The 23,885-nt window shown below is 37.4% G+C and overlaps 1 protein-coding gene across 7 annotated transcripts in view; it reads left to right on the plus strand.

The window, feature by feature from the left end:
* Nucleotides 1–23,885, plus strand: part of FRYL (FRY like transcription coactivator) — a 272,920-nt gene that overhangs the window by 136,938 nt on the left and 112,097 nt on the right. For all 7 annotated transcript variants that reach the window (XM_086705110.1, XM_086705108.1, XM_086705107.1 and 4 more), the window contains 8 exons: nucleotides 367–506; nucleotides 1,870–1,966; nucleotides 13,863–13,942; nucleotides 14,617–14,697; nucleotides 16,477–16,645; nucleotides 16,959–17,051; nucleotides 21,213–21,311; nucleotides 22,282–22,383. In XM_086705110.1, coding sequence (XP_086561236.1) covers nucleotides 367–506; nucleotides 1,870–1,966; nucleotides 13,863–13,942; nucleotides 14,617–14,697; nucleotides 16,477–16,645; nucleotides 16,959–17,051; nucleotides 21,213–21,311; nucleotides 22,282–22,383 — 861 coding nt within the window. The remainder of the gene's footprint in view (nucleotides 1–366; nucleotides 507–1,869; nucleotides 1,967–13,862; nucleotides 13,943–14,616; nucleotides 14,698–16,476; nucleotides 16,646–16,958; nucleotides 17,052–21,212; nucleotides 21,312–22,281; nucleotides 22,384–23,885) is intronic.

Genomic DNA, 23,885 nt, shown 5'->3' on the forward strand with positions numbered 1-23,885 from the left:
TTTTTTTTTTTTTTAAGTTTGTTTATTTCGAGAGAGAGAGAGAGAAGGGGAGGGGCAGGGAGAGAGGGAGAGAGAGAATCCCAGGCAGGCTCCACGCCAGCACTGAGCTGACAGCGGGGCTGAAATTCACGGACCATGAGATCATGACCTGAGCCAAAATCAAGAGTCGGATGCTTAACCAACTGAGCCACCCAGGCGCCTCGCTAATCTTTACTTTTATTTTAAAACACATTTATTGCGTTTGAGTTACTGTGTTTATCCTAGAAATGTTATCCTAGTAATCATTAACAAATGATGGCTAATAGAGTCAGGAGTGTGTTACTTCAATGATGTATTTTATCTTCTGGTGACATCTTGTGTTTTCAGTTGATAAGCTCTATGAGCTCCGTAGCAGAGCACTGTCTCCCTTCCTTACTTCGCACCTTGTTTGACTGGTACAGACGCCAGAATGGAACTGAAGACGAATCTTATGAGTACAGGCCTCGATCTAGCACAAAGTCTAAGGGGTAAGTGGCTCCTTTCCCACTCTTCGACCTAGAATTGAAACACTTTCTGTGAAGGGGGTGATAGTGTTTTCAACTGAAGAGAGTTATTGTTTGATTTCTGAGCAAAAATGTTGATTCCTGCTGTTATGAGACTGATAGTAAAGGGAAAGGATAGTCCATACCTAACTGTAAATCAAGGGAAGGTACCAGTTAAAGTAGGTGCCTGCTCCACAGTCCTCACCACTGGGATAGTCACGCAAAAATGAATTTCAAGAGTGCCCTTTCAATAGTTCAGCAAGGATCTTTAATAGTTGTAGACGAAGTTAAGAAAATATTCAGACAAGGTCCCGATTCAGACAAGGTCCTTCCTGTTGTGAAGGGAAGCAACTGTTGTGATCCAGGAGGACTCCCAGACCCTGTATCACGATACCGTGAGACTGTCCTTGGTGCTCCAATCCCAGAACTTGTCTTCCCCCACTTCAGATTTTCCAGAGAGGTATTGGCTTTGCATGTTCAGAAGATGGTCCATAGTTTAGAATGGGGCTTGAGTTGATGCCATTTGTGATTTTTCAACTTAGATATGCAAACAGTTACCTGGCACTGTATTTTCTTTTTTTTTTTTAATTTTTTTTTTCAACGTTTATTTTTGGGACAGAGAGAGACAGAGCACGAACGGGGGAGGGGCAGAGAGAGAGGGAGACACAGAATCGGAAACAGGCTCCAGGCTCTGAGCCATCAGCCCAGAGCCTGACGCGGGGCTCAACCTCCCTGACCGCGAGATCGTGACCTGGCTGAAGTCGGACGCTTAACCGACTGCGCCACCCAGGCGCCCCAGTGGCACTGTATTTTCACCAGAAGAGTCATTACTTTTGTTTCAGCTCTTAATTAAAAAAAATACTAATCAAATATGGAGCAGTGCTAGATTTTCTAAGTAGAATTTAAAATATTTTTGGGGCGCCTGGGTGGCTCAGTCGGTTAAGCGTCCAGCTTCGGCTCAGGTCATGAGTCCGTGAGTTCGAGCCCCGTGTCGGGCTCTGTGCTGACAGCGCAGAGCCTGGAGCCTGCTTCAGATTCTGTGTTTCCCTCTCTCTCTGCCCCTCCCCTGCTTATGCTCTGCCTCTGTCTCCAAAATAAATAAAAACATTAAAAAATATATATATTTTTCTTACTGATTCCTTTAGAATGGGTTTAATTTCTGACAGATACAGTAATGACATGTGTTTATAAATACTGTACAAAATATGCAACAAGAGAAAGAAAATGAGAATATGTAATTACATACATTGGATAGCTTAAAAACAACTTGTACTAATAGTAGGTAACCAATAGCTCTTTTAAAATTTATGGTTTTAAGTGCACTCCTAATTTGGGGTTCTTGTTTCAGGGATGAACAGCAACGTGAAAGAGATTATCTTCTTGAGAGGAGAGACTTAGCTGTAGATTTCATTTTTTGTTTAGTTTTAGTTGAAGTTCTAAAGCAGGTAAGAAGCCCTTTTGTTTCTGCAGAGTCTGTGTTTCTTATTCTTATTTTGCCTTCATGTTTCATTTACCGTATTTAGGATGTTATGTCTACAATTCTGGCCCACGTTAACTAGATTTCTATCATTTAATTACACCTCTTTCAGTCGCCTACGGCTTTCGTGGCCTGCACCTATCGTTTCCCATTCTTTTTACCTTTGTATGCCATCGCAGTTAGGGGATCTTGTTTGCAAAACTGAGCTGAGTAGTAATTGTGTTAAATGTGGGCTTCCAGCTGTGAATATAGTCTCCCTGTCTGTCATTCATGTACCTTAGTCCACTGTCAAAGGGTTTCTCTTCCGAAGGCATCAAGCCTGCCCTCCAACGTGTAATCGTCGTGCGGTTGGAGTTGAGGAATAGGGGTGGTTTGACATGGGTGGGACCAAACTGTCAGGTGCGCATGGTCTTTGGACGAGTGATAATAAGTTTTTTATGTTTGATCAGTGACTCTAGAATGCCATCATTGTTCTCACACTGAGCTCATGAGTTTCACGTCTGAATGGCATAGTCAGTAAAGCTATAAGCATGTAATGTCTGGTATCATGTATGTTTTTACTATTCAAAATCAGTGCAGGTATTTAAATGTATACCCCCCCAAAAAGTATTCTTTGGTCTATTTTTGTTTTTTTGTTTAATAAAGCCAACTATTTTGTTCAAATGCATGAAAGTATTTTTTGCTAGTTTGTAGTCTTTAAAAAGTTATAGATCATTCAAAGATGAACCACATATTTCCAGCCATGCACACTGTAATGTTTTGAAAAGAGTTAGGTAATCTAAAAGAAATAAAACACATTTTGCACATGGCAGGTTTGGACAAGGAGTTTTGTTTTTGTTATGTAAGATGGAATGGAATTTATAACATGAAAACAAACAGCAAATGTGAATTATAAAAGTTAATTGACAGACTGTTTTTTGACATAGGCAATATAAAATTATTTGAATTATGTATTTCTTTATACTTTGTTTTTATGACATAAGTGGAAAATTATTGAAATCTGAATATCTGAAATCTACAAATAAAAGTTTTAAATAGGAAAAACAGAAAACTGAGTTAATCAAAGGTGAAAATCACTTTAATTACTTTGTACCTTTCATCAAAGTTTTTTACTAGATGTAGGAAAGAAATTCCCTCTGGGAGTTGTGCAAACAAGCCCAATTTGCTTTCTGTGATCTCAGTTCAGCCAGGATCCCAAGACCTGAGGCCAAATTAATTAGGGATAGAAGAGAGCTGAGGACCAGAACCGCCACTGACCATGAATGGACTCTGCCTAGGACTCATGCTGGTTGACCTCTAGCATCTCTTGTGTGCTGATGTAGGTCGTGTGAGTGGTATGGTAACCACCATTTGCACTTCTTTGCTTAATTAAATAGTATAGGGTTTCTTCTTTAAGCAGGTGAATTGTAAACTTCCCAAGACATACAGGACCCTCTCTGATCTGGCTCCATTATGCCTTTTGTCCTTTGTTTCCCAAGACATTCTTTGACTCGCCAATCAGTCTCTCCGCTGAAAGTTGCCCCTAATTGTAGTTTCAAAACTTAAGTGCACAGACAACCCTGTTTAGGTTTTTCTCTCTCCTTCTCTTCCTCCCCCACCTCCTCCCCTGTTCTTTCCCCTTCTCCATTGTCTTTGTCTTCATCCTCCTTCCTTCCCCCTTCTCTTAAAAAATAATCCAGATAGGTCTTCTAGTGGAGAAAGCCATAAGGATCTATAAACTTGAGGCCATTTTTTCATTGGGCTTGTTTTTTCAAGTCCATTGCACAAAATCCCTTCAGAACTGTGGTTCACGTGGACTCGGAGTGTGAAAAAAGGAAATACAGCAGCTTTAATAGCTAATCTTTGTTTTTGGTTCCGTTTCCGTATTGTTCCAACCCATAGTAGCCTTTCCACTAGCTCTTTTCTCTCTTTTACCATTATCCTCATACTTTTCATTCAGTTGAACCCATGAAAGAATAAAATACATCACAAAGAACACGGCCATATTTTATTTATTAAAAATCTTACATAGGTCTTTTTTCCCTAGTAAAAGGCAAGTCTTTTTAACTTCTTCAAAACTAATAAAACCCAAGAAAATGAAGTAAAAATCAATAGGACTTTCTGAAATATCATGACAAACTAACCCAATTTTCTACCATGTCAAAGTGATGTAGGGTTTAATAGATCTGGAGACTAATCAATGTAATATATCTTGAATTTAATAGGACTTTTACTTTTGCCCCACATCATAGACACATATTAAAACATGACTCCGTTTTATTTGATGAGATGGATGGCCCCAGGAGTACTGAAGTATTGATACATGGTTGGGCCAGTCTTAAGGAGGAGTAAATATTACTTACGAGTTAGTCCTTGACCTCATCTGTTATAAATTTTTGTTTCTTAAATAATTGGTCATGTCTTCCTGTGTGTTTAGAACTCTTTATGATGCATAAAAGCTCTATATCCTTTGTATCAGCTGGTCATTATAATAAACTGGGAGACCTCCAGGGCAAGTGTTTTCATCAGCTTTGTCATTTCCTTGCTGTGTAACTTGGGCAAGCTATTAGCCACTAACTCTTTCTTCCTCTGTAAAAGAGGGAGGATAACAGAATCCTTTTTGAGAATCATGAGTATTGAATACAGTAATGCTGGGACATGGGACGTGCCCAATAAATATTATCTGTTATTTTCATTTTGCAGATGAAGAAATATTGTTAATTTTGTGACTCACTGATGATTATAAAGCTAGTTCAGTTTCTCCTCCCAAACTTTTTCTCCTGTTAATAATAAAAATATTGGTAAAATCAGTGATACAGAATTAGGTGAAATGGCCAGCATCTTGGAAAATTAAATTAAAGTTTTAATTATAACACGTTAGACAAAGAATTGAGTTCGTATAAATGAGATGAAATTAGTATGATTCACTGTGGGAACAGAATTAATTCAAGATGGTAGAGGACTGATTTTATTTTTTCAAGAAAGTCAAACATAATTTGGGGGTCATGGCCAACTGCAAATTGTAGCAGGTTACTACCAAAGGCTTTCAAATCCATGATAAAAGCATGTTTAAGCAGCAACATAAACATTTAGAAAGTTTGAAGCAGTTTTCTTTTCATTTAAATTTTAGTCAGACATTTACTCATTGAAACAAATAAGATTGGAAAACTTGGTTTGTGACCACTGCCAACTCTTGGTTTAGTTTTATTAGTGCTGTTATGAAGTATCAGAAGGTGGAGTACCTCCTTAGTATTTTCAGATTTAACATTAGCATCTTAGATGTGGATGAGTATCCCTGAAGGGTATGCAGTGATTTGTGGTTTTTCTGAGGCTGAATGTGTTCATTCCCCTTTGCATTGAGGACTGGCCGTTTAGGTAATGAATGAGCTTTGCTGACTCCCCAGTATCCAAATCTCAACCTGATTTTATTGTTTTTCACTTTCAAGATGTGATAAAAGCATTAAAGCTTGAGAGGTGGTAGTGGGAATAGCCTTGGAATAAAACGTGGGTATTCCTTTTTTTTGTTTGTTTTTCTAATTTTTTATTTGTTTAAGTAATCTCTATAGGCAATGGGGGCTTGAACTCATGATCCCGAGGTCAAGAGTTGCATGCCCCTCTGACCAAGCCAGCCAGGCACCCCTGGGTGCTCTTCAGAGTCTACTAGATATATCCTTCTTGAATGTTGAAGTCGAGTTAGAGCGGCTTCTAAAATCACACAAGTGACAAGATCTGAAAAGCCTGGATACTGTGAGTGGGAATATTACTCCATGAAAGGAGAACTTTTTCTCTATAAACCCAAGTGGGATTCTTCCCCATCCCTGCCACCTTGTGTTTGAGATTCAGTTTGGGAGTGTTTTTATTATTATTACTGTTATTATTGAAAATAAGGGGTGAAGTGTAGGGATTGTAAGAATGTCTGTGCATCCTGATAATGTTCATTCTTAAAATGTTTAGAGGTTGTGCTTGTTTTCTTCCAAAAATTAGAGAAATGATGTATTTCTCCTTTCATTTCCTGTTTCTGTGGGTTTTGTTTTTGTTTTTGGCTATAATATGATAAAACTGGAAGTTTTTCTTTCCTTATGTGTTTCCTTTATTAAATGCATTTTGATAGCGCACAGTGTATTCTAGAGAGGTACACACCCAACTTCTGAACTTCGGTTCCCTCATCTGTCAAATAGGAGACAAATACCTACCTTGTAAGACTAAGTATTACAAACGCTATTTATATAAATCCTTAACTAATACCTGCCATGCAGACACATAAAAAGTGTTGATGGTGGCGATCGTTGGGTAGTAAGTAATAAAGAGTACACAGCGTGGCTAAGTAGTGTCCCTAGCTGTCATTGTCAGACTTGAGGCATAGCTAGACCAAATGAAACTGGTCAGGAGAAATTATAGGTTTACGTTAACTTGTATTTCATATGTCTGGCCTGGAGCACATTAAACATCCCTGTGAGGAAAGCAATATGGTAAAACCACAACACAGCACAGTAAGTGGAATATAAAAAATTAGATCACAGAAATGCAGTGTTGCATTATTGCAAGGTCAGTGAAGTGTCTGGGGCCAGCCCATATGACTAGCACCATGAATTCTGGAATAAGTTCCAGAAGTCAGGCTGACTGATCCAAGACTAGCCTATTCCTGACTAAAGTTTGGTATCGCGTGGTGGTAGATATCTGCTCCGTTTTAACTCTCAGTGGGTGGCCACAGGCTGACTGGGATGTATGGGACAGCAGCTTCGATTGTAGCAATGTTTTCATTACCTTTGGGCCTATTTTAATGGGCCCAACTGAGGGAAGATCAGGCTGGGAGAATACAGGGCCTCCCTGCTTCTTGAATGGGCCCTGGTTTCCTGCCATTTTTCCCTCCCAGGCTTTGCCTCAGTATCTCCACCCTTATATTCTAGTCCCTTCATCTGCCCTACATTCTCAGAAGGTAAGAATTCTGGCCTAGTCCCTTTGAGAGATAGAAGGAAAAGGTGGGAGGACAAGAATCAATCTCCAATTGTAATATTCTCGATTTTTCTCTCCGGGCTAGTGATGATAGGGTTCCAATCTTTTGCGTACATTTACAGATGGGGAAAGTGGAAACTTCCTCGTGGTTACATAACCAGTAAAAAGAGAAGCATTGGTTTCATTAAACCAAACCAAAATCCATGGTCTTTCTATACTTTTATCATTTATCTTTCTGTATTTTTTTTTTTTAATTTTTTTTTTCAACGTTTTTATTTATTTTTGGGACAGAGAGAGACAGAGCATGAACGGGCGAGGGGCAGAGAGAGAGGGAGACACAGAATCGGAAACAGGCTCCAGGCTCTGAGCCATCAGCCCAGAGCTCGACGCGGGGCTCGAACTCACGGACCGCGAGATCGTGACCTGGCTGAAGTCGGACGCTTAACCGACTGCGCCACCCAGGCGCCCCTATCTTTCTGTATTTTTAATGAAAAAAAGTTTATTGCATAAAGGTTTGATTACTTACAAACTTTTTTTTTTACTTACAAGTTTACTTACAAGAAGTTCGTCAGCTTGGTGTGGATGTAAGGAGCACTTGGGGAATACTGTTTTCAGTTTCTTCTTAATACGAGATAATAGTGTTTTCCTAAAAAGAGGTATTCAGACTACCAAGTAAGAGATTGTCGTGCCTCTACTTAATTGATGAGCCAGTATTCTGAAATTCCTTTATCAATGAGACATGATTGTTACACTTTTATGGTGATGTGTTTGCCTCTAAAAGATTTAAAAGCTTCTTATAATTAAACATTCATAAAATTCCTAGTTAAGTATCTCTGCTTAAAGAAATTATGGGTTTAAAATTTAGTCTTCCATTGTGGGACAAAGGTTAAGATTGTTCTTGTAGAGTCTGAATTCTTTTTTTTTTTTTAATTTTGTTTTTATGTTTTATTTATTTTTGAGAGCAAGAGAGACAGAGCCTGAGTGGGGGAGGGGCAGAGAGAGGGGGAGACACAGAATCCAAAATAGACCCCAAACTCCGAGATGTCAGCACAGAGCACAACGCAGGGCTCAAACTCACGGATTGTGAGATCATGACCTGAGCCAAAGTTGGATGTTTAACTGACTGAACCACCCAGGAGCCCCTAGAGTCTGAATTCTTGAACCTTACTATGTAGAATAAATTCAGTTTCTGCGCAGTATTAACGTGGGATGTTCAAATCTCAGCTTCCACCAACAGACGAGTAAACTTCTCTCCTGTATCATAAGGCTACTATTTTTAAAAGGTTCATTGAGGGGTGCCTGGGTGGCTCGGTCGGTTGGGCTTCCGACTTCGGCTCAGGTCATGATCTTACAGTCCGTGAGTTCGAGCCCTGCGTCAGGCTCTGTGCTGACAGCTCGGAGCCTTGAGCCTGTTTCAAATTCTGTGTCTCCCTCTCTCTCTGCCCCTCCCCTGCTCATGCTCTGTCTCTCTGTCTCAAAAATAAATAAAAACATTAAAAAAAAATAAATAAAATAAATAAAAAAAAATAAAAGGTTCATTGAAAACTAAGAAAGGTTGAGTTTGGATTACAGCTGCTTCTTCACTTAATCCCTATTTGATTTTGTGATGGAGTGCATTTTCTTCAAATTCGATTCCAGACTCAGTCCTTCAGGACAGTCCCAATTTCTAGGAAATCTGCGATGAATGCTCTGATTCTCCTCTGGTCAACAACAAATACCAATCCACTTAGCCAAGATAGAGCTATAGCCTTCCGTCCTGGACTAAAAGTTCACTGTGAACCTTCCAAAGCTGTGTCAGCTACCTGTATCCCTCTGCTGGCATGGTATTTTAAGAGTGATGCTAGGGGCACCCAGGTGGCTCAGTGGGTTGAGCATCCAACTCTTGATTTCAGCTCAGGTCATGATCCCAGGGTCATGAGATTGAGCCCTGCATTGGGCTCCACACCCTGCTTAAGATTGTCTCTCTCTCCCTCTGCCCCTCTCCCCTGCTCGTGTGCATGCACGCGCACATTCTCTCAGATAGATAGATAGATAGAGAGAGAGAGAGAGAGATAGATAGATAGATAGATAGATAGATGGTGTGCTAGTATTCTCCGTGCTGTGTGAGTTTAGTCACCTTTCTCATTGAGCTGAATCCATGTCAATGAATAGTTACTTACTGGATTTCTTGTGTTTCTTGTCTCTCATTACAGTGTAATTGTGGTTACTGTTTCTAATGTTTCTCACCTATTTACTAGGTTTGAACTAGCTCCTGATCATTATTCTGGGCTAAATTCAGCTCCTTCCTCATAGACTCTTGGTTTCCCTTTGTCAAAAATAAATTATCTTTATTTTAAATAAAAATCTCTCCTTTGTCAAACCCTCAAGGAACATTCTCACCATCTCTGAATAATTAGAATTCTCTGCTTTTCTTTGCCCTAGTCTAGTTTGTGGCTGTCTTGGTAGTATTAAAATCTCTATTACAATTTTACCCTATTGACGAAGTGTTCTATAATGTAGGTTGTTAAACCTTTCAAGGAAATGTGTAATTCCCGTGCATTTTTTGTTTTAATTGGACTTCCAGCGCAAGAATGTGATAAATCATGATCCTGGCTCCAGACACACTGTCATCATTGACCTCTGTGTGTTTGTTTACACTATACTGATTACCTGTGAGCTCCACCAATACCTATAATTTAAGTCTCATTATGTGAATCTCTCCTAGTTCATTGCCTGGCTACCCTCTTCCCGTTTTTCTGATTTTTATGTTAATTATTCTCTTTAAAAAAATGCTTTCCTATATGTTTGAATATTAAGTTTCTCTTGTCTTTGAACTTCATAAAAAACTGTATCATGCGTATATTGTCCTCTGGGACTTAACATTTTCATTCAACAGTATGTTGTTAGAATTAATCCATGACGTGTGTGGCTATACATTATTTTTTTCTTAGGTGTGTAACTGCTAGTGTGTTGGAGCTCCACCTTCTTAGGTTCATTCCTGGAGCCCTGCAGACTAAACTGACAGATGTCAGATTATCAGGAGAAAAGGTTTATGACATATGCATATGGAGGCCTTCATAGGGAAACAGTTGAATACACAAAGAATGGTTAAGCCCCAAAACTTAACAAAGCGCAGTACGTTGTGAAGTGACAAGACAAAGGAAAAATGTTTGGGCTTCTAGGGGTGGTAAATTGGGAAAAGGAAAATACGTGGGGGAAACTAATGGAAGATAAGGGCTCTTTAGTAAGTTTGTGCAGACCTGTCTCCTTACCAAGTGTTCTTCTTTTTGTGGTACAGGAAAGAGGAGGGGAGACTGCTTTTAGGCAGAAAGGGGGAGGGTGGAGAGCTCTTCCTGCACCTGCTGTTTCTCAGTTGCCTTCAGCTCAAAATGATTCTCAAGCCGAAGTGCCACATTTTGTGGTGGCATACTTTGATCTGCTTCACTAGATGGTAGGCTGTGTAAAAAATTGATTTAAACTCACACCAGCAATGTCTGTGAAATCTGATTCATTTACATTATCTGTGCTGTTTGGTGTTGTCAGGCTTTCCCCCACTGAATAGGTGTAAAATGATACTTTGTGTACTTTCATCATCCTTATTACTAATTAAGCATCTTTTCATACGTTTATCATCTTAGGAATAAGTACAACAAAGGGCAACAACAGAAAATTATAAAACCTTGCCGAAAACTTAAAGAAGTGAAAAGATACTCCATGTAAATGAAGAAGAATACAGTTAACCCCAAATTGATCTATAGATTCATTGCAACTCCAATAAAAATCCTAACAGTTTTTATGTAACTTGGGTGACTCTAGATTGAATATGGAAGAACAGTGGGCCAAAAGTGGCTGAGTGCTCTCTGAAGAAGAATAAAGGGGACTTTCAGTATCAGACAGCAAACTTATTTATAAAGTCTGATAATGGAGACCGTATGATTTTGGTACCGACATATAAAAATTAATAGAATAGTGAGCTCAGAAGCAGATCCACAAATGTTTGGAACTTGAATATATATCAGCGGTGACTTGTATAATCTTTAAAAAAAATTTTCTTTCTAATCTTTATTTTTGAGAGAGGGAGAGACAGAGTGCAAATAGGGGAGGAACAGAGAGAGAGGGAGACACAGAATCAGAAGCAGGCTACAGGCTCCGAGCTGTCAGCACAGAGCCTGACGCAGGGCTTGAACCCATGAACCGCAAGTTCATGATCTGAGCCAAAGTTGGATGCTTAGCCCACTGAGCCACCCAGGTGCCCCTAAAATCTTTGATCCATCAGTTCCTCCTTTTGGGCTCTTTCCCTTGGAACTATACAAGTATATAAAGTTAGATGTCGAAGATTTTTTTTTTTTTTTTTTTTTTACAGCACCAGAGGATCATTTATTTCACAATCCGTGAACATTTTAAATAAGAAAATATTCTAAAAAGAATATGAAAACATTTTCCAATTGTTAAAACATTTTTTAAATGCTTGCTATGTAATTATATGTAACATAGAGCCAGTTCTCACCTGGCAATAAAGTGCTCCTAAAGTTAATGCATACACAAATTATTTGAGACTCATAATGCATTTTTTCCTGTAGGAGTCATGTGATATATTAGGGGTTTTTCAGATATTAATCCATAACAATCATTCTAATGTTATATGTATATAATGTTATATGTATATATATAAGTATATGAAGACTGTAAATTTCTTGAAACTGGGAATCATCCTATACACATTTAAATTTCACTTTCTAGCAGACAGCTTTGCATATGATGGGTCCTCCAATAAACATTCCTTAAACAGTTCATTTTTTAAAGTACCTAATGTGTTAGGGCAGCTGTTTTGGAGTCCAGTTTTAAGTCTCGAAATCCTGGCTCTGCCACCTACAGGATGTAAGTCATGGAGCAAATTATATAATCTCGCTGCACCTCAATTTATTTGTCTATTAAAACTGTGATAATCATAATACCTACCTCATAATGTTGTGGGGAGTAAATGAATTATTACATATAAAATACTTATAAAATAACAGTACTTGCATACCAGGATTCAATGCACATTAAATATTATTAGCTTTTAAGCACATCTCCCCAGCTAAATTATAAACTCTTTGAGACAGAGCCAGTGTCCTATACTTTTTATAATACCAGAGCCTGTATAATTTCTTACATAATATATGCATTAAATATTTATAAAAGTATGTAATAAAAGGAATGAATGAATGATTATATGCTTACAATACTTTCTCCATAAAAAAATCAAATATACACAGGATTGGTAACATTCTAACATTTGTTACAGTAAAAAAAAATGTGATCAGAAATTAAATAAAATTTAAGACTTGTCAGAGAACTACAAGTATAAGTAAGAGGAGAAAAGAAACAGAAATCACTACCAATGGGAAATTCTTATATTTTAGACCCTGGAAGACAGGGACTTTTATCCTATGTTTCTTTCTTTTTTTTTAATTTAATTTTTTATTTTTTTAGATTTACATCCAAATTAGTTAGCATATAGTGCAACAATGATTTCAGGAGTAGATTCCTTAATGCCCCTTACCCATTTAGCCCATCCCCCCCTCCCACAACCCCTCCAGTAGCCCTCAGTTTGTTCTCCATATGTATGAGTCTCTTCTGTTTTTTCCCCCACCGTTTTTATATTATTTTTGTTTCCCTTCCCTTATGTTCATCTGTTTTGTCTCTTAAAGTCCTCATATGAGTGAAGTCATATGATATTTGTCTTTTTCTGACTAATGTCACTTAGCATAATACCCTCCAGTTCCACCCACGTAGTTGCAAATGGCAAGATTTCATTCTTTTTGATTGCCGAGTAATACTTCATTGCGCGCGCGCGCGTGCGTGCGTGCGTGCGTGCGTGTGTGTGTGTGTGTGTATACCACATCTTCTTTATCCACTCATCCATCGATGGACATTTGGGCTCTTTCCATACTTTGGGTATTGTTGACTGAGCTGCTACAAACATGGGGGTGCATGTGTCCCTTTGAAACGGCACACCTGTATCCCGTGGATAAATGCCTAGTAGTGCAATTGCTGGGTCGTAGGGTAGTTCTATTTTTGATTTTTTGAGGAACCTCCATACTGTTTTCCAGAGTGGCTGCACCAGCTTGCATTCCCAAAATGTCTAAGATGTTTATAACATCATATTGATTATTGAAAATCTAGAATGACATGGCAGGCGATAGGAAGCTCATTAAATACATCATATACTGAGTATTATGTGGCCATTGAAAAGAAAGGAGGGGCTCTAACTACTGCCATGGAAAGAGGAGGCATCATTTTCTTAAGAAAAATCAGGTGTGTGGGTGTGGATAGGAAAAATCTGGAAGGATATGTATCAAGCTATTAATAGTGATTGTATATGGGAGAAGGGGCAGGGATTTTACTTTCTGGTTTTAAATATTTTCATTTGGTTTACATATTAGGAAGTAGCATATAGTTTTTAAAGAACTAAAAACAAAGATATTTAAATTACGATTTTCTAATACTAATAAGGCCATGAATAGTTTTAAATTGTTGGAAAAGTTGGTGTCATTTTGGCTACTGTTTATGATAGAAAAATCAGACTATATATGGAATGTGTGGCTGGCTCAGCCAGAGGTTGCTTTCCCATAGGTGTTGCAGAGAGGTACGTGTGAGTGTCTTAATTTCCTGACAATTACAGTAAATCAGCAATAACGACTACTTTTTCCCCTTTATGGGCCTAGTTCAAGGATTTGTGATTATACAGCCAATATTCTTAAATTTAGAGGTTATTAAATTAGATGAGTAACTAAATTCTCTGAGAAAATAATAGAATCCTTAGAAAAAGGGCAGATTGACAAATTAGTAATTGATCATACCATGGAAATGAAAACTGGTTATTGATTTAATTAGTTGAAATGCGGAGAACACTCATAAGACTTATAATCTACTTAGCTCTTGCTGGTTTTATGATTTTTTCATTCTAGATTCCTGTTCATCCTGTGCCCGATCCCTTAGTTCATGAAGTTCTAAACTTAGCTTTTAAGCACTTTAAACATAAGGAAGGGTAAGTAAAATACTAACTTGGGATTGTTGCTTTTCTCCTAGTCCTGGGTTAGACTGTTTAAGTATAATTTGAACTCTCTCTGATCATTTGTTTTGTTTTTAGAGTTCAAAGCATTTATCTTCCTTTTTCTTTTTCTTTCTTTCTTCCTTTCTTTCTTCCTTTCTTCCTTTCTTTCTTCCTTCCTTCCTCCCTTCCTCCCTTCCTCCCTCCCTCCCTCCCTTTCTTTCTTTCTTTCTTTCTTTCTTTCTTTCTTTCTTTCTTTCTTTCTTTCTTTCTTTCTTTCTTTCTTTCTTTCTTTAAAATCCCCACAAAATGCTTCTAGGAAAGTTTGTTTGTCTGTTTTAGTAGGCTTCATGCCCAATGAGGGGCTTGAATTCATGACCCTGAGATCAAGAGTTTCTTGTTTTACCAACTGAGCCAGCCAGGCACCCCCATTGGAAAGATTTTATTAAAATAATTCTTAAAACTGTTGATTGGATTTATAAGAATTAGAAGGCTAAATTTCACGACAAAGTAAAACTCAGAGCTAGATGAAAATTTGTGTGGTTTTTATTATTCTACAGATGACTCTTCAGAAAAAAACTTTGTAACCCTCTGATGAGAAACTTTCAGATTTATGTAAAAGAGAGTTTATAGAAAAATTAAACAGCACATTTGTTCTCTTGTTGTTTCAGATATTCAGGAACCAACACTGGGAATGTGCATATTATTGCAGATTTATATGCAGAGGTGATAGGGGTTCTTGCCCAATCAAAGTAAGTATTTAAATCACTGATTTCAGTTGTATTTTAGAATGCTTCATTGTAATTGACAATGACAGCATTAGATCTAATTTTTTTCATAGTTGTTTTGCAGTCTCCTTCACTTTTTATTACTTAGCTGCTCTATTTCTTAGAGGATTTTAAAGTAATATCCGTACATTAAGTATACAACTTGTTTTCATTTATTTGGGGTTTTCCATAAATGTCTGAATTGAGGAAGTCAGAAAAGTGCCAGGAATAGTCAGGACATTACCTTATTTATTTCTAACTATTCTATAAGAAGTGTTTTTTCACATCCTATTTTGTTTTTTAAGAACTCTACAGAGCTAATAACAACTTTTAATACTTTCTAGTTGAATGGTTTTACTTCTGAGATGGCATCTCAGTGTTTTCCTCCTAATCATTTTATTTAACACTAAATAGAATTTTGGATAGGTAGAAGAGATTCCAAAAAAGAAAGAGAAGATACTAGATGATTCCATAAAGGTGTTATTCATTAGGAGTTACACCCATTGAATTGTCTTGAACCATCATTATAGTAAAGAGTAAAAAAGTTTATCTGTAGTATCTTGTGGTTGATCATAAGACTATGGAAGAGTTTGAATTTCCTTTGTTGCCACTGGGAAATTTGTAAGGTAAAAAATTATCAATTCAGATTTTCTTAGATGTCATTTAAGAAGTGTTTGGTCCTGAAATCATCAGATAAAACCCTTTCTAAATTCTAAAAAGCCAAGTACAATTCTTGTTAATGTTTGCTTCCTGTGAGTGTAGTGGCTGATCATTATTATGAGAAATTTAATAGAAGAGAAAAACCCTTGGATTCTAGTGTTATTGCGATGGGAAGGTTTTTATCCATTGTATATTTTCTTTTTAAAATGCAAAAGAATATATTCGTGGAAAATGGTGTTATATTCTCCAAGACTCAAATGGAAATGGCTGATATTTCCTATCATATATCCATATTTCATTAATACGCAATTTTCTTTTTCCCCTCTGTAGTCAATAACGATTAGAAAATATGCTTCATTTCCCATTTTAACTTTTCAGAAACTGGTTTCCCCCAGTAACATTAACAGTAAAATCTTTAGCTGTTTCATAATAAATAAAGGGGGAAATTCAGTATTTTTGATTATTAAACTGGTAAGTATCTTTTTGCAATGTAAGCAGAGAAGAAACTTAGTAGACTTACCAGTTGTGGTCATTTGAATCCAGGATGGTGCTTACATTTGAAAGCATTTTGATTCTTGAGCTTAGTCACATTGTGTGAGACCGTGTGCCCCACTCCTCTCCTTCAGTTTTTCTCCAGCATAAGGAGAAACTAATTTTAAGTGATGGTAGTCTAAAATTGATTGATTCCTGTCTTTGAACACATTTATAGCCTCCAATCCGTTCTCCATATAACTCAAATTACAGGTTTTATAAAAAGGAATACAAACTGGAGACACTATCTGATTTATGGGGTAGATTATTTGATTTGATTTGACTATGATTATTAACGATTAAATGGTAATGGAGCTGTATTGACGATGTTGTAGGAATAAAGACATCTTATTATATCTTCTTAAGGAACTTCTAACTTTAAAATAAAGGAACAGCAGATTTCGAATAATATCAAATAACTTTATTTCCCTCTGTGCTTTTCTAATAATTTTGATGAGGGTAGAGAAAGGACATAATGTTTATGTAAAGTATCTTTTGATTTCAACCTTGAGTATCATGTGGGACATTAGTGTTTTGAATTCCTATCCACTTATGTATTCGTGTATATAAAAGATTTCAGGCTGTGAGGAAGAAGTTTGTGACAGAATTGAAAGAACTGCGGCAAAAGGAACAAAGTCCCCATGTGGTACAAAGCATCATCAGCTTAATAATGGGAATGAAGTTTTTTCGAGTAAAAATGTATCCTGTAGAAGATTTTGAAGCATCATTTCAGTTCATGCAGGTGATATGCCTTCTCCATTGTGGTGATTGGAATTAGCCTAACAGTGGTTATGCTTGCTCTTCGTGACTTAATAAAGGAAACATATATATATTACTAAAGGAATATATATATATATATATATATATATATATATATTCATGGCATCGTTAGTAATTCTTCAGTTCCAGTGTTAAATTGCCAGTGGTGTGAATTTACTTTCTTTTTAAATTTGAGTGTGTTTTGACTTTAGCTTTTTGGTAAAATCGCAGTATTTACAAACTTACCATGATATTAAAAATTCTTAAACCTAATATATACCTCTTTGCCCCTCCAGGAATGTGCTCAGTATTTCTTAGAAGTAAAAGATAAAGATATAAAGCATGCACTTGCTGGTTTATTTGTGGAGATTCTTATCCCTGTAGCTGCTGTAAGTATATTTTAATTTCTATATTGTATGTTAAAAGTACCTTTTTACTGAAGAAGTTGCCACGTGAAATAGTCTTACTTTCCGGTAATTTCATAGACTGTTATGTGGGAAATTTGAATGTCATATGGATATGGGGAAAATGGTTATTAGCCAAATGTCAATAGAGCATTGATTAGCCTTTTAATTAAAAGAATGGGCCCAGGTCCTTAAGATTCAGAGACTGCAAGGAGGGCAGAGTATTTGCAACCCAGCCTCTAGGTAACGGCTGCCTGAAGCAGCTCAGTGCAAAATACTGCATTTACTCGTGGCTTCTGCTTCTTACAATATGGTGGCCATTTTAACAGCCTGTACTGTAACATATATCTTGGAATTTACAGGACTGTCTCGATTTTAAGTGTTCTGTAGTTGCTGTTGATATTCGTCCCACCTGTCAAAATATGTATTCCAAATTATTTAGAAAATATGATTATTATAAATATATTATTTATATAACATAATTTCTAGGGCAGCAGATTTATAGAAGCCTTTCTTGACATAAAAGTAGTGTGTTATTTGAAAATAATTTTGCAGTTACTAGTAACAGCATGCTATAAATAGGATTAAGGGATTTTATAATACTTAGATGCTAGGTTTGTTTCCTGGGGTTTTTGTTTGTTTGTTTTTACCCATTTCAGTTGTTCTGTATGATATGTGATATGCAACTCACTTTCAGTATACTACATATTGCTGCATAAATGATATTCTTTTCATGTATATATATATTATATATATCATCATTTCATTTTAAACTTGAAGTAAAATTGACATACAGTATGCATATTTAAAGTATATAATTTGACATGTGTATGCACATGGGAAACCATCACCATAATCAGGATAATGTACATATCTGTCACACCCTGGAAGTTTCCTTATTTTCCTTTTTAATCCACCCCCCCACCCCCCACCACCACTCACCTCACCTTTGGGTAGTGCAACTATTCATCTTCTTTCTGTCACTCTACATTAGTTTTGGTTTTCCTAGAATTTTATATTAATGGAGTTTTACAGTACAAAGCCATTTTTTGGCTTCTTTTACTCTGCATAATTATTTTGAGTTCCAACTATGTTGTGGAATGTATCAGTAGGTTTTTCCTTTCTCATCGTTGCATAGTATTTCATTGCATAGACATACCACAGTATAGATAACACCACAGTTTGGTTGTGGTCATCTGTTTTGGATCCATTTGTTCCAGTTTTGGGCTGTTAGATATAAAGCCGCTGTGAACATTTATGTCCAAGTCTATGTATGGGACATATGCTTTTATTTACTTTGGGTAAATATCTAGGGATGGAATTGGTGGACCAAATGGTAGCTATATGTTTGATTGTTAAAGAAATTGTCATACAACGTTCCAAAGTTGTTGCATCGTTTTGTATTCCAAGGAGCCGGATGTGAGAGTTCTAGTTCCTCCACATCCTCACCAACACTTCTTTGGCCAGTTTGTTTAGTTTTAGCCATTCTGCTAGTTGTGTTGTGGTGTCTCACTGGAGTTTTAAAATTTGCATTTCCCTAATGACCAATGATTTTGAGCGTCCTGTATTTGCTGTCCATATGTTTTCTTTGGCAAAATGTGTGTTGAAATCTTTTCTTATTTTTTAATATGGAGTTGTTTGTATTCTGATTGAGTTTTAGAGATATATTTTTATGTATCTTAAAAATATGTTTTGGGGACACCTGGGTGGCTCATTTGGTTGAGGGTCTGACTCTTGGTTTTTGGCTCAGGTTACGATCTCCCGGTTTCGTGAGTTTGAGTCCCACAGCGGGCTCTGCACAGCTGGCGGCTTGGAGCCTGCTTAGGATTCTTTCTCTCCCCCTCTGTCTGCCCCTCCCCCACTCACCCTATCTCTGTCTCTCTCAAATAAATAAATAAACTTAAAAAAAAGGTGGACAGGGAGGGGTGCCTGGTTGGCTCGGTTGAGCGTCAGACTCTTGATATCGGCTCAGGTTATGATCTCACGTTTCATGTGTTGGAGCCCTGCATGGGGCCTCGCTCTGACAGCACAGAGATTCTCTGTGCTTGGGATTCTCTGTCTTCCTCTCTCTCTGCCTCTCCCCTGTGCTCACTCGCACGCTCTCTCTCTCAAAAATAAATAAATAAACATTTTAAAAAATAAAATAAAATGAAGTTTTAAAGTCTTAGAAGAAAAAAAAGAAAAGGTAGACAGGGAACTGGAAGCAAAGTGAAAGTTTGAAAATATTAATGACCGTGATTGGCATGATTTTTTTTTTACCTGTCTTGAGTATTTACTTACAGTTAAATGTTTGAGGATTTAAAAAAAAAAATTTGAAGATTCTTTTTTAATGGGTACAAACAAAAGTCATGAATAGAGCTCAGTAGGTAGTGTGAGTCAGATAGCCCCCCACCCCAGGTTTCAGCCAAGTCTGGGGTTTTTATTTTATTATTATTATTTTTTTGATAAAATAAACCTATCATTTATCAAACCGTCAGGTTTTAGTCTATTTTCATTAGTGCATGTATTTCAATTTCTTTTTCTAGAAGTGGTTTGGGTTGCTGCTTCTCTATCCCATATTGTCATTTGTGCTTCCCCCTTGTCTGAAAATCTGTTTTTGCCAGATACCTAACTGGGATTAGGTTGTATTTTTAAGGTAATTAATCAAAAGGAGCAGGTTGTAGGAGGAAAGACCCTTGACGGTCCTTGCGGTCCATGAGTATTGTGTTACCTGATTCTTCTTTTATGCCGTGTTTGTGTTTGTAGTTTGTTTACTAAGGCAGCCCTCATAAAGTGCCTCAAACTAGGTGGCTCAAATAACAAAAATTATTGTCTCACAGTTACGGTGAGACCAAGGTGTTGGTGGGTTGATTCCTTCTGAGGGCTGTGAGGAAGCATCTGTTCTGTGCCTCTCACCTAGTTTCTGATATCTTTGGCATTCCTTGGCTTATAGAATCAGCACCTGAGCTCTGCCTTCATTTTTGCATGGTGTTCTCCTTGTGTACGTCTTTGTCCAAATTGCCTGTTTTTTTTTTTAAAGGATACCCATCATGTTGGAGTAGGGTCCCCTCACCCCAATATGACTTTATCCTAACTTAACCAATTACATCTGCAATGACCAAATGACACCTGCCTTTTCCAAATAAGGTCACATGGTGAGGTACGCTGGGTTAGGATTTCAATACCTGAATTTGGGGTGTGGGGGAGGTGACATTTCAATCCATAACACCCACTGCTGCATATAGCACTCATTCTGTCTGGAACATTCTTGCCTCTTTAATAACCTCCCTCCCCACTTTGCCTGGTTGGACTCTACTTATTCATTCATCACATGTATTGAATGCTTTCTTTGTATCAGAGCCTCGTCTGTGCATAGGGAATGCAAGAATGGTCAAGGTAGGAAAGACACCTTGCTCTTGTAGAGCTATTTCTAGTGCAGAAAACAGCTAGTAAACTAGTATGTAAAATATCTAGTAGGTGGATGGTGATAAGTACTGTGGAGAGATGTACAGTAAGATAGGGGGGTAGGGATTGCTGAAGGGGTAAGGGAGTTGAAATTTTGAATACTGTGATCAGCTGAGACCACCCCCTCGAAGGAGATGGAGATGACTGAGCAGAAGCTAAAGGAACGAGGGAAAAGTCGTGCTGTATCTGAGGGAAGACTTCTTGGGCACAAGGAACCACTGTAGACTCCCTAAAGCACAAACATGCATGATCTGTTCTAGAAACAGCAAGAAAGCTAGCTGGTGCTGCTGGATCCCAGTGCAGGAAGGCAGAGTGTGGAGGACAAGGCTGGAGAGGTTACCTGGGATTTACTGCTCTGTATCAGGGAAGGGATGCTGGATTCAGCTTTGGTGTTACTTCCTTATGGAGTTTTTCTGTCGGGGCCCCTTGTGAATGTGCCCAGAGCACAGAGAATTTCCTCTTGCAGCATCTGTTGCTTGTATCACATACTCATTGCCTGTTCACTTGCTTGTGTTTTCTCAGAACAGGGACCACCTTTATCTCAGCGACTTGACAGTTGGTCATTTGGCAGTTTCTAGTACTTTAGTGAGATACTCGGTGAAGGAGTCACTAATTTCACACCTTAGAGAAAGTGCTCGTAATTTCTGTACAGTTTAATATTTGTGACCATTTTCTTTGTTTTTGTATTATCTTTTTACCTAGGCTGTTAAAAATGAAGTGAATGTTCCCTGTTTGAAAAATTTTGTGGAGATGCTTTATCAGACTACTTTTGAACTGAGCTCCAGGAAGAAGCATTCATTGGTATTGAAAAGCATTTCAAACCTTTACATATTTAATTAGGAGCTGTAGTAATTGATTGCTGAATTGAGGGGAGATTGAAAAGAATTGTAAGAATTGACATTGTAAAATTTCCAAAACGCAACATAAGGGCAAATTTTATACATTTTTCTTGCTCTTTTTAAACCATTCTGTTCTTAATTTTACTGGCTCTACATTTGATAGGTTATTCAGACTTTATTCTAGGTATTTACCTATCTTGACAGGTGCTTTAAGTTATGCATTATACTATGTGGAAGCTTGCATATACTCCTATTAAACCATAAATTTCTTTATTTTACATTATTATTGCACTCAGAAGTATTAGATTACTTAGGAACCATTGTCTATCTAATGACATCATTTCTATTCAGAGATTTAACCACCCACTCCATGTAACTTTGAAGGAGTTTGCTGTAAATTTTTATGCAGCTTGGAGAAAGTGTGGAGAATTAGACAAATACTTGACCACTTAAGATAGAGATCTAATAATGAATAAACACTTATTGTGCCAGGCATTGAACTAATTACATTTGCATTGTTTTACTTTAAACCTCCCAGCCCCGTCTACCATTCTCCAGTCCGTGTGTTAGCAAAGGGAGCCTTGGAGCCCTTAATTATATCCACCCTGAAGTCATGTGCCTGGCAAATAAAAAGCTGAAACTTTGATGCCAGTCTGTGCTTGATCCCAGGGCTTGTGTTCCTAACCACTGTACTCGTTGAGGGAGTGGTGGCTCTAGGGAAAAATAAAAACATGCTCCAACTCAGGGCAATGAGACAGATCGAGGAGTTGTTCTTACAGAAAATTTGCCCCTTATCATTTTTTGTTACGTTACTTTAGGAGACCGTACTTCTTAAGACAAATGGGAAAACTGCCTTTGTTTCTGAGGATATGATTTACAAATCTGTGCTTTCTCATGAAAAATGTTAATTCTCTTTTCCCTATCTCCTATAGGCTCTTTATCCACTAATTACCTGCCTTTTATGTGTCAGTCAGAAACAGTTTTTTTTAAATAACTGGCATATTTTCCTACAGAACTGTTTGTCACATTTAAAGGTAAGACATAATCACATTTCTGACCTGTAGATACTGACTGTAGTGTATTCATTTGTGCGTATATATTGAACAGTGTGTAATAAAACCCTCATTATTACTGGTGTATTAGAAGAGTAATACTTTATCACATTGCTTTTCTTAAATGTACTTTATTCTTTCTGTGGGGAATCACATATTGACATGAATCAACTTTTGATTGAAAATTTAGTTTGTCTTAATGCAAAATTGTACATTTTTAACAGCTGTTTGTTTATATTATCTTAGATCTAACAATATTTGTGCTAAAAACATGCCTTTAGGGGCGCCTGGGTGGCGCAGTCGGTTAAGCGTCCGACTTCAGCCAGGTCACGATCTCACGGTCCGTGAGTTCGAGCCCCACGTCAGGCTCTGGGCTGATGGCTCAGAGCCTGGAGCCTGTTTCCGATTCTGTGTCTCCCTCTCTCTCTGCCCCTTGCTCTGTCTCTCTCTGTCCCAAAAAATAAATAAACGTTGAAAAAAAAAATTTTAAAAATAAATAAATAAATAAATAAAAACATGCCTTTAGAGTTATAGAGTGTTAATCTTATAGAATCCTCCGGATATTATTTTGTGTTTCATTTTGAGAAAATTCAATCATGTTGGCTCAAGTCTGAAAATGAAAAAAGCCTTGATAATGAAATGTCACTAAAAGCACATTTGATGAAAGTGTGCCAGCAAAACCTAAGAGTGTGATATTGGATCCACAGGGATACAGAATCTCCTGAAATGATTCTGACTTGAATCAAGGGATAGTTGTTGCTAACACTATTTGGCACGCCCACGTCCGGTCTCTCTTTAGTGTTGTAAACAAGACTGTGAGATAGAAGGATCTTTATCTTCCCAGGATACTCTGCTAGCAGGATCTAACAGGATCCGCTTTTCTTCTGTGGATAGGAGCTCAGTTAATGTCTGACACGGGACATGGGAATATTCCTCACCTGCATGTCATGGAAATGCTTGATTTGAACACTGTTTTAATGCCTAGATGAGTACATTTAAATATTTGCTTACAAGTTCTAGAAGCATGACAGACATGGCATCTTATTTCCTGTCATTCCTCTAAGTTAGGATAATACTGGAAACCTTATACTTTGAAGACAATGAAAGCGAGGCACAGATAGATTAAATGACTTTTCTCTGACTCTATAGCTCACTGTGGTATTTGAGAAATAGTGGTATTTGACTTCTCATTCCCACTTTGAGAATGATCCACTGGAAACATTATCCTATATATCTTTTCCGTGACTTTATACATCATTCCCAAAAGTGCCTTGATTACTTAAAAAGGTATACAGAAAATAAGTCTTTGAGAAACATTTTTGGCTCTTTTTCTCCTAGATACTCATTGATATTATTCATATTTGGATGAGACTTGATATACTTTCTTTCTTATTTATGAAAATTCCCAGGACCAAATCAAGCTTATTAAACTCTTTATGTCATGCAACCCGAAAATAAGCTTTATTTAATTAATTACATTATAC

The sequence above is a fragment of the Puma concolor genome, chromosome B1, assembly GCF_028749965.1.
Source record: "Puma concolor isolate L17-30 chromosome B1, mPumCon1.1.hap2, whole genome shotgun sequence".
NCBI lineage: Eukaryota > Metazoa > Chordata > Mammalia > Carnivora > Felidae > Puma > Puma concolor.